The following is an 11,861-nucleotide window of genomic DNA, read 5'->3' as shown; positions in this document are numbered from 1 at the left end:
TATGACAGTGAGTTGAATGGGTTGGAAGCATACCCTAATATGTATTCCCTAACCAAGTAAACAAGGAACATCCTTAAACCATCCTGATTTATCGTGAACTATCGTGAAAAGGGTGCCAATAGCAAAACATCATGCACACGTCACACCATAAAGACATAATTAATTAGATGCACTTATCCATATGGACCATATCCCGACCATGGCATATGCAAAATATACAAAACAAAAGAAAAAAGACATATACATTTTTTGACTTTTATCATCATCGGACATAAAATCGACTTTATCACAAAGTTTCTGATTTCACTTTCAAAAAAAAAAAAAAAAAAAACTTTGAGCAAAATGCAACAGTCGACATGTGAATGTTAATTTATTATTTTATTGTTATCGAGAGACAAAATGAGCAGGAAAGTTGTTGGGAATTTTGACCAATTTATATATGTTTTGTCCTGTCCTCAAACTACCTTCTCCATCAACAATAACTCACTCCTTTCCTACCCGCTTTCTTCATCAATACTACTGTTTACTTGCTACCACCAAAACTCCCCACAAGATATTCATACATACTTACCCTTTCTCAGCGACTGAACTCCATAATTCGCAAATGGAAGACATAGTTACTGACACCGAATCAGCAATCACTACTCCTCCGATTCGTCAAGTGCTTCTCATCTCCGCTGGTGCTAGTCACTCCGTCGCTCTTTTATGTAAGAAACCCTTTTTTTGTCTGTAATGATTTGCTCACCGATCATCGTCTGTACATTGTGTATCTATATCAGATTGTGATTCAGCAGAGGAGTTTTAGTTTACTTAAGTTTGGATTTACAAACATTTGTCTTTGAAATCGGCTGTGATCTGTCGGTTGAGGTCTTTGTAGTTGGTACGGACTTCAATTTGCTTGATTGTCAATCTATGGAGAAATTTGTAACGGCGAGTAGTTCGTTTGTCTAGTTTTAGATTTCTAGTCATGGGGACTCAATCGTTTAGAAATCGAGGTACCTAAAATGTGCTCTAGGGCACAATTTGAGTATTAGAGAGATAGGATGGATGACTATGAACTTATGCTAAGTTACTATTTGCTGTTACAGAGCACTATCCAATTCACTGTCATGCTATTTTATCGTAGAAAGCGATGTTGTTGGCTAATAAAGTAATAAGGCACTACTTTGTTTATTGTATCAGCTGGAAATGTTGTTTGTTCATGGGGAAGGGGAGAAGATGGACAACTAGGCCATGGTGATGCTGAAGATAGGCTATCCCCTACCCAGTTAAGTGCTTTGGATGGGCAAGAAATTGTATCTCTTACTTGTGGAGCTGATCATACAACTGCATTTTCAGAGTCAAGTCTGAATGTATACAGCTGGGGATGGTATGTTCTTTTATCTGTTGCTCCATTTCAACATGTATTGGTAGTCAAATGTGTTTGGAAGAATAGTTTTGTTAAAAGTGCTTATCCCCTTCTTAACCTTATTGGCCTCAGGGGCGATTTCGGAAGACTAGGCCATGGCAACTCTACTGATTTCTTTATTCCTCAGCCAATAAAAGCATTACAAGGGTTGCGAATAAGGCAAATTGCTTGTGGTGACAGCCATTGTTTAGCTGTGACCATGGAAGGCGAAGTGCAGAGGTTTGTAACTTTGTACATTAAGAAGACTTTCTAGTTTTCCTACATTTTCTTTAAATCATATGGTATTTCACTTCAAATTAAATTTGTTATTGTTTTGATTTCTTGTGTTTGACTTCACTGTAGTTGGGGTCGGAATCAAAATGGTCAACTTGGTTTAGGAACAATTGAGGACTCTCTTGTTCCACAAAAGATTGAAGCTTTTCAGGTAAACTATACTTTCTATCATGAAACTTATAATCATATTCCATAATAAAAACGGAAGCTTTTGATTTGTTAAATGCTATGTGGTTTAACCAGGGTATAACTGTCAAAATGGTTGCTGCTGGAGCTGAGCATACTGTTGCTATCACTGAAGATGGGGATCTTTATGGCTGGGGTTGGGGTCGATATGGTAATTTGGGCTTAGGTGACAGAAAAGATCGCAACATTCCAGAGAAAGCTTCAGTTATCAGTGTATGCATCTACTTTCTATACATTATATTCCATCATTACATAATTATTTAAAGTTTAAACCATTTTCTTGTATATAATGGTATTACAGGGAGAGAAGATGATACTTGTTGCATGTGGCTGGAGGCATACAATCTCTGTTTCCTCTTCTGGTGATTTATATACTTTTGGCTGGAGCAAATACGGTCAACTTGGTCATGGAGATTTTAAAGACCATCTTGTCCCTCATAAACTTGATGCATTACATGGCCAATTTGTATCACAGGTGTGTGTGTGTGTGTGTGTGTGATATTTAAGTAATATTGGTTGTGAATATGGTTTTTGATAAGTCAGATTTCGGGTGGATGGAGGCACACTATGGCATTAACATCAGAGGGAAAGCTTTACGGATGGGGATGGAACAAGGTTAGAATGGTAATTTCATAAAGATTTTTAATAATATTATCAGCATCTTATGAATATTTTTGTGTGCAGTTTGGGCAAGTTGGTGTTGGGGACAATCAAGACCATTGCTTTCCTATGCAAGTCAAAATTCCAAATGAGCAGGCACATCATTTTTCATGTGACGTTGCTTTCTTTTTTTAATGTCTAGGAGATTAATTAAAAATTTAATTTATCATCAGTAACAAATTTTCACTTTTTTTTTTGACAGAAAGTTGTTCAGGTTTCATGTGGATGGAGGCATACACTTGCTGTTTCTGAAAGAGCTAATGTGTTTTCATGGGGTAGAGGCACAAATGGACAACTAGGACACAAGGAAGCTATTGACAGGTGTTCAAAAATATCTGAATCCGAAAATCTATAAATATGAGAATGGTTTTATTAATTCTTTTACATAATTTTTTTACGTTTTTTTTTTGTGTAATAATATATAATAAAACCTGCAGAAACATTCCCAAGATAATTGAAGTTTTGAGCAGGGATGGATCTAGTGGACAACAGTTAGAATCCTCAAGGACGGACCCATCCTCAGGTGCTTCATACGGATTCCGACGGAATTGGAATCCGAGATTCCATTCCATCGTTACATGTTCAATTCCATTCTTCCCTTTCTATTAAATGACCAAAATACCCTTGTTTTATTCCATCGTAACAAGTTCAATTCCATTATTCCATTTTTCCCTTTCTATTAGTTTTGATTAATGAACTCCTTTCCTTTTCCTATGTTATGATTCCAATTCCTTTGACAGATTCCATTCTATCAACTATATTTTTTTTTTTTGGCAGGGAAACTTTCGGTGTTGCCATCTGATAGATATGCAGTTGTCCCTGATGAAAATGTATGATTTCGTTTCATTTCTGATTTACAATTTCATAGATTACAAATTTGAATTATTAATATATCATTGAAATATTAATTAAGTTTATTTAATTTTTGTGCAGGCTCAAGCCGGGACTAATGGAAATGACGCTAGTGTCCCTGAGAATGATGTGAAGAGAATGAGGATCTGAATTTTGTAAAATTTCAAAGTTTAGAGTTTGTGGTGTTATGATGTTGAGAAAGTTTAAGTAGTAGTGATTCCATGTTAGTAATTAAGAGTTTATATGCATGTTTATCAGTTTATCTACCATGTTATGTACTTATGTAATATGTAATATGTTTAGGGGGTTGTCTTTGCTTTGTTATCTGATGTTAATAAATAATAATTGTGTTTAGTCATGCATTTTGCTATTTCGTCTTATGAAAAAATTTAAATCTTTCAAAAAATATATTATGAACCAAACATTGACCTTAATTTCTTGTACTATTTCTTTTCCTTATTGGTTAATTAAAGTTTGTTTCCATTCATTATTTTGGAGGAATCTTTATTCCCTTTTTGTTTAAATCTTCACTAAACCCTATTCCTATTTCTACCATCGATCAATTGAAGGTGTGGTTTGTTTCTTTCTCATTAATTGAAACTTCTAATTAATTTTCTATATTTTGTTCCTGCGTTTTTTTTCTTTCTTATTTGGCAATTTGTGTTTTGTGAAAATCAATTGTTTTTTCTTATTTGCAATTTGCGTTTTGTGAAAAATCAGTTGTTTATTGGCATCTTTTATTCTGATCCTAGTGTGCGTTATCCTTGAAAGTACGTGTTCTAAAAATTATGCCATGATATGATGCAAGTTTTAGAATGTGTTATTACCTTTCTGCCTTTTGTCAAACTTTGAAAAACCATAAATTTTTTATATGAGTTTGGTATGAGCTGATTTTTTTCCCTGGTTGTAGTCCTTTATCTTGGCTACATTATAGGCTCCAAAAACAACTTAATTGATTAAGAATTGACTGACTTATACAGCCCTAAATAGGGACTATTTAGGGCTGTTGGTTAGTATTTCAACTTTTTGTAGAATTTTAACCCAACTTCTAACAGCCATAAAATCTTCACACGAGCTTGGTATGAGATGATTTTTCTCCTATATTGTAGTCCTCTATCTTGGATACATTGTAGACTTAAAAACAGCTTAATTGATTAAGAGCTGACTGAGCTATACAGCCCCAAACAGGGAGTGTTAGGGGTGTTGGTTAGTATTTCAGTTTTTTTATAGAATTTTCCTCCAACTTTAAACAATCATAAAATCTTCATATGAACTTCGAATATCATATGAGCTGTTTTTTCCCCAGGTTGTAGTCCTCTATTTTGGTTACATTTTAGGCTAAAAAAATAACTTAATTGATTAAGAATTGACTGAGTTAATACAACCGTAATGGTTGAGGTTTTTTTGTTTTGTTTTTATGCAAAAATTTTAAGTTCTTAATTTTAGATATGAACAAAACCATTCCAATACATTAAGCTAAACCATTCCAACCGTTGAAGATTTCAAAAATATATCCAACTCTTCCCTGTCTATATATGTAGATGATACGATCACCTTTGTAACAACGTATTGTACGAAATAAACAAATTGCTATGACATCAGCTGTAAGAGCGCTTTATGCAATGTATCTTATGATTTGTTGGTGGATGATGTATGATTTTTATATGAATCTTTTACGAAAAGCTACATTATTACACGAGAAACCATTTCCGCAATTTGACAACCTTTGTAAAATCTTCAGTAAGGATAGAGCTATTGGTCATGAAGCTATTGATTTGGAGAAGAAGATGTGATTGAAAAGACACAAAAAAACTCATATATTGATGTGGAAGGGTTGTAAGATATTGTTGAAGAGACACAATCAACTGTTGGTGTCAATAGTAAACGTAAAATGCCAAAAACTGATGATGAGGAAGTTATTATAAGGATGCAATGAAACAAATGAAAGAGACTTTCAAAGAGGTTGGTGATAAACTTATTGAGACAATAAACAATATAGGAAGACAAGAAAATAAGGAAGCGTGTGATATGATAGTTAAAACTATAGAAGATATACAATGTACGCCAAAAATTAATGTCAAACAACGAATAAAGCGATTGCCGTAATTAATAAAGATCATTTTCGCACCCAATCATTTTTAAAGATGACAAAATATGAAAAGATTTGTTACGTGGAAATGATTGCGGATGACTCGATAGCATGAGTAGGCTATTTGAAGTTTTTTTATTTGCTACGAATATTAAATTTGACTTTTTGCTTGTCCATTATTAAAGACATATCACACAATTTTTGAATAGTATGGTTTTCATATTTCTTTATGTTTGGATCTAGTTGTAACTTAATTTTTTTTTTTTTATATTAGAATTATGTTTTTCAATACAAGATGTATAAACAAAAATATTAATTGACAATTACATAAAGTATTTAATAACAAGTAATGTTAAAAGTGATAAATTATAAACATAAAAGATGCATATTTTAACAAATTGTACATCATAATACATTTTTATATAAATATGGTGTTTGAAAATGAATAAATATTATAAAACTCATTTCCTTTTCATTGCTTAATACAACCACACAATGGAAATGATTCTCATAAATATTTCTCTAATAAATTCTCTTGGAGGTATCAAATAGTAGAATCAATTTTCTTTCTCTAGTTTAATTCTTTTTTTTTTCTCTATGTTTCCGCTTAATTTCATTTAGTTGTACAAACATGTAAACAAAATATCATAATAAAAGAAAAATATAAAATCTAATGATATACTATTACCAACTTGATTATTTTTACGGTTAACTTATGCTATGATATAGATTATCAGCAAATTTAAGCAAACTAATGCTTGTTACACTCATAATTAAACTTCATCTTTCCTGCACAACCCTATTTACTTTTAAAATGCACATTCCATTTCTTTTATTTAAAAAAAAAATACTCAATCAATGTTCCCCATAGTTATTGATACAACACCTTTCAATATAATTCCCGGGTTCTCCTCAAACTTTAGATTGTTTCATATTTTCATTTTCAATTTTTTTTATTACGTTTAAATTAATTGCATTGTTAGTGGATTTACTTTACACTTCTTACTTTGATAATGATTTTTGGCTGTATATTTCGTATAATAAACAAACTAAATAATTATTAGAGATATAAAATAAATTTTATGTGATAAATATTAATATAAATGATAAAAGATAAAAGCAAACTCTTTTAAGTAAAAAATAAATCAATAATATATAAAGATGTTTGTTATAGTTATTTAAATACATAAGAAGAGTTTAACAAATAATGGTGTGTTTGGTTCATAGATTCACAAGAAATTTACAAGAATTGGATTGAAAATTTTTCCTTGAATGATTGAAGGAATTGAGCTTGGTTAAATTTTATCAAAATTCATACTTCAAGGAATCGACAATCTCTTAAGATACGACTGAAGAATTCAAATTTCATTCCTAATTCTTTATTAGAAAGATGAAATTAACTTTTATTTTTTAATTGATTTTTTATTGTTATTTATGTTAATGAGGACCCAATCTTTCTCTCCTATATATTTAATAATTGTAGTGGTGTTTGATCAGTTATGCGTAATCTAATGTTTAAAGGGATTTTTAGAATATATCTTCATAAATAATTTGTAGTGGTGCAAGATCAATTATGTATTGTTACGTAGCTTTTTTTATTATAAGTTTTTTTTTTTTTTTTTTTTTTTTTTTTTTTTTTTTTTTTTTTGTTTAAAGTTAACATTAAAAACTATTATTATCCAATATTTTTTTTTTCTGTTTTTACTTAAAAGCTACAGGTCAAACAAGCCCTATATGTCTTGTAAACTTATCATAAATTCAAATTTTCATAAGATTTAAGATCCTTCATTAATTGTCATTTTTTTATAGACTAAGTGTAAAACTCGTGTATTACACAGGTTGATTAAATAAAAATTAAATACAAAAAATATTAAGTATTTTTTTTAAATAAAAGTTAAAATAAGGAATGAAGAAACTATTAATTACATTCAATACTTTACATATATAAATATATAAGTATTATGTGGCTTTTTAATTTAAAATTTTAAAAAACCTACAAATTGACATGTGAATATTATTTATTCTAAAAATATAATAAAATGATAAGTGTCAAAAATCATTAGAGATTGACACGTGTAAAAAAAATACTTTCATTTATTAAGAAGAATTTTTTTTCCCAAATATTATGCAATCCGAATGCATTAACAACTTAAGCTGATTACATTTTAGTACTTCATAACTAAACATATTTTTGTAAATTAAATCTTGGTACCTCATAAACTAATAAACATTTTAACAAAAAAAAAAACAATAATAAATAATCATTTTAATACTACGATTTAGTTCAATTTAATACTCACCTTTAAATGACGATCTAAACGTAACATAAATTTGTGTGCAATGGCAACAACAAACCCATGAATCACATTAAAACGAGGTAGGGGAGGCAGGTGAAGACGATAATGCCTCCATTGGATGTAGACTAATTGTGTCATATAGATGACCTCCGACATGTGTAAATGATAACGTGTAGATAAGATAAACAAAATAAAAGTGAAACCAAATGAGCACTAAGATATAAAAATTGGTAAATCATAAAACAAGCATATGCATTCCAAATGAGGCATACAAGGGGAGTTTGGTCAAATATGAGCAGAAAACATGTATGCACAATAAATATTAGAATACAAAACCATAGAGAAGGAGAGACTACCTTTCAACACTGATGTCTAATCTTCGCACCCTCCTATCTGAGGAAAGCACGAGCTTCTTCATATAAAGTCTCACACTATCCTTTCACTTCCTTCTTGATTTGCCAACAATAACCCACATAACTCATTTAACTACACATTCACTCAATCTTCTCTTTTCTTTCAATTACGTTTTCTAAAACGACTTTAAACAATTCTTCCAACATTCGCAAGAGACCAATCGCATGTGATTACTTCAAATACACCAACTATAAACATATTTGGTTTCGATTCTCCAACATTGGTTAACTGACCAGAACAAGATGTCCCTGTCTACCCATCCAACCAATTTCAATTTCAAGGCTTTCTATTGGTTTATCCATCACAAAACCTAACCCGAACCCTAATTCCCAACTTTACTCATTTTCCTGAATATGTTTTGAAAACTCAACCCCCAACCAGACGAGAACATGGATACGTTCCGGAAACCCAACCCCCCAACCGAGTTGGAACCCTAAGACGAACCATGCCAACCGAAAAGAAAAGGCAAACAACCAATTCAAGCGTGGCAACAAAGGAAGAAGCCGAGTTGCCTAAATTTCAAGGTATCAGAGGACGTGAGGACCATTATGAGATATCCCTAATAGTTTCATTAAGAGCATTAGATATGAGCCCGTTGAGGTGGTGTTATAACACTTTATAACATCAATGGGGAAATGATGTTCATGGTATTATAACACTGTTAAGAGGAGAAAAATAGAGAGAGATGAAATGTGTAGCCAATCAATGTTCTCGTTTCAATATGTCATAACGCCAACAAGATATACCATAACACTAAGGGTAAAATGGTGTTCATGGTGTTATGACCATGTTATGAGGGTGCCACATAGGCAATAACGACGTTTAGTGTACCCATACCGGGTGCTCTAATGGATTTCGTGAAGGTGGTACTTAGAAGGATTATCAAGAGAAGGCTCTACAAATCCCTTGAGCCTTCGAGAATTTGTCATGTTTGCGTGTTTGGTGGGCTTGGCTCGTTTCTTAAATTAGGTCGAGTTGTCTTCATATACATCAATACATGTACCTCATTATACTTTTAAACCCTAACGGTCCGAACACTCCTAAATTGATTTTTTTTTTTAAAAAAAATCTCTCTAGTTCGACTATAGACATAACATGATTGTGACGATCATGCGAATCACGACAATTCTTTAATTCTTTTGTTTCGAAAAGAGGGGTTGCTCATTCAAGGGATAGAGATGCATTGATTAACAAGAACAAATCACACTCTGTGCACCTTTGGACTAACAAGAACACCTAAAGGAAAAAAGAAATACTCCATTAATCATGTGGGGGGTTCTAAAATGCCACAAGGAGGCCAATAAGATTGTTCAAATATCGCAAAAATGAGAAGATTTCTTGAGTAGTTACATCAAAACACAAAACACTACTGCAAGAAACTTGAGATGAAAGAAGAACACCAAAACCTCTTCGAAACTTTGAAACCAATCATCATCTCTGAATACGTGTTTTACAGGGTCTTGGAAAACCCTTCAGCACGAAGTTCAAGAAAACTAGACGTTTCTTGGAACTTGAGCAAACAAGAGCCACACAGAAATAAAGGAAAAAAACCCTAAAACCCAATCGACGAATCAATCATTTTATGACTTGTTTTTTTTCTCCATTAATCATCATCATGATCATCATTCAGGTGTATATACATCGAAATGGGTATTGCATTCATCCAACAAGAAATCGCTCTTCTCAATCAAACCTTTTAAAGAATCAAAACCGAACTCTGAAGAATTAGGATCACTTGTAGGAGACTCTGAAGACGAATCCAAAGTTTTTGGTATTCGCCTAATATACAAACAAAAACAACAACAACCTGAATTCCCGTTTTCCTTCGTTTTGCTTCTCTGTAGTCGTTTTTTCGCCTTTTTGATTCTCGATAGAACACCCCTCTTCGCTTTTCTTCCATACCCAATTGGGTTCTTCTGTTCGCTACTCCCTTCGTCGTCCGCACCGCCGCCATCATTGATTTCACCGGAACCACCGTCGATTTGGTGATTGACGGACATAAAAGTGTAGGTATTTAGTCGGAGTCGGAGGATATGATGATTATGTGAGTGGAAGTTGGAAGAGATGGAAAAAGAAACCACACCCACATGATGAACAGGGTAAAGCGATGTGGGAATTGAATTTGACAGAAGTGTGAATTGAGAACGGAGTTTGTGATTGAAATTTGAATAGTTCATTTTTATCTAATCTGACAACCGTATGCCACATGGCAGATTCCAAATGGCTGTGGCGGGTGTCGTCTACAAATTTATGGCAAAATCCAACCGTCCGTTACAAAGGAAAACTCGCAGAAAACAAACACGACAAATTTATTCGCATAGTGAAAACTAATAACTCATGAGAAAAAGGTGTGGATATTTCTTAAAAGGTTATGAAAAGAAATTGTACATTAGTGAAGTACCAAAAAAAAAAAAAAAAAAAAGTGAAAAACTTGAAACCAATAAACTAATTTGTTGTTTGGATTGTTAATTGAGTCAAAATCTTATTGAGTTAATAATATTTGATCGGGTAATACTCAACGATAAATAGTAAGAACATTTTATAAAAGTTGGGATCGAATCATACACGTATGAATGGATATTAAAAAATTTTGTTTACTGAAGACCAATAAAAACCCTTACCAAAACGAAAACCTTAAAATTCTACGATTTTGATTTTATTTTATTTTAAATTTTCGAAAGTTTGACACGTTAAGTTTTAAGATAGACAAACAAATCGAACCATTTATTATTATTTTAGTCATCAGTTATATTTCTTAATGAATATATATTTTTTTTAATATTGAGAAAACTATGAATTGACTGAGTAAAAATAGTTTAAGATTTCACATTTATTTATAAGTTTTGAATCAAGAATATAGCAATATGGTATAAATTGTATTATTTTAATCAAAACAGAATGTTATATACAATTCTTAACCTTTTAAATATGTAGATTCTATGTAAACAATATGAGAAACATTGTTGGAAATCACAGCAACGATGACGAGTGAGAAGTTTTTTTTAAAGATATTTTACCATTCTATATTTTAGAAAAAGTTGGTCCATAATCCAATATTTCCATTATTATATTTTCGATTTTCGACGGCTAAGTTCCATTTCAGGGTCCTACAGCATCTTTAAGTACTCCACAACCCTTTATGTTTGATGTCTTTTAACACTTTAGAACATAATTTCTTCTTCCTTCATTTTGTCAACCAACTTTTCATCATATTCAATTAAAGTCCTCATCCCATTTAGTTTATGCAACAAAATCTCATACTGTGTGGTACAGTATGTATTTGGTATAGATACGGTTAAAAATGAATTCAAATAGTAAAGCATGATGTTTTCGGTAATGCAATATATATGTCTTTACACTTATTGCATTATATCATAAAATCTATAAATTTTAGCAAATGCTTATTAGGAGCATATTGTAGTTCACTATGAGAGGAGTTCGTATGAGAAAATTATGGCAAAAATAAGTTGTCATTCTGAAAAGTCAACAGAAAATCAGAAGGCGCATCAAGTGTCCAGGTGGCGAAACACGGACAATGGATGTGTTCCCCTTGTTCGCCACGTGTCATTCTCGTTCGAAATATGTTTTACCACTCGGACATTGGACACACCACAACCTTAAAAGGACACGTGACGTGTGTCCGGGTAGCAAAACACGTGTTTCGCCACCTGGACACTGGACG

The 11,861-nt window shown here is 32.1% G+C and overlaps 1 protein-coding gene across 1 annotated transcript; it reads left to right on the top strand.

Annotated features, from left to right (window-relative positions):
• Positions 1 to 455: 455 nt before the first annotated feature.
• LOC111890759 (ultraviolet-B receptor UVR8) lies at positions 456 to 3,737 on the top strand. Its single transcript, XM_023886847.3, has 12 exons — positions 456 to 707; positions 1,183 to 1,369; positions 1,481 to 1,627; positions 1,751 to 1,832; positions 1,925 to 2,080; positions 2,169 to 2,342; positions 2,411 to 2,482; positions 2,552 to 2,623; positions 2,730 to 2,848; positions 2,965 to 3,050; positions 3,305 to 3,357; positions 3,461 to 3,737. Exons 1-12 carry the CDS (start codon positions 605 to 607, stop codon positions 3,527 to 3,529), a joined length of 1,320 nt encoding a protein of 439 aa, XP_023742615.1. The 5' UTR covers positions 456 to 604; the 3' UTR covers positions 3,530 to 3,737.
• Positions 3,738 to 11,861: the final 8,124 nt, after the last annotated feature.

Source organism: Lactuca sativa, chromosome 5 (assembly GCF_002870075.4).
Source record: "Lactuca sativa cultivar Salinas chromosome 5, Lsat_Salinas_v11, whole genome shotgun sequence".
Lineage (NCBI taxonomy): Eukaryota > Viridiplantae > Streptophyta > Magnoliopsida > Asterales > Asteraceae > Lactuca > Lactuca sativa.
The sequence above is the reverse complement of the archived record's forward strand: the minus strand, read 5'-3'. Positions and strand labels throughout refer to the sequence as shown.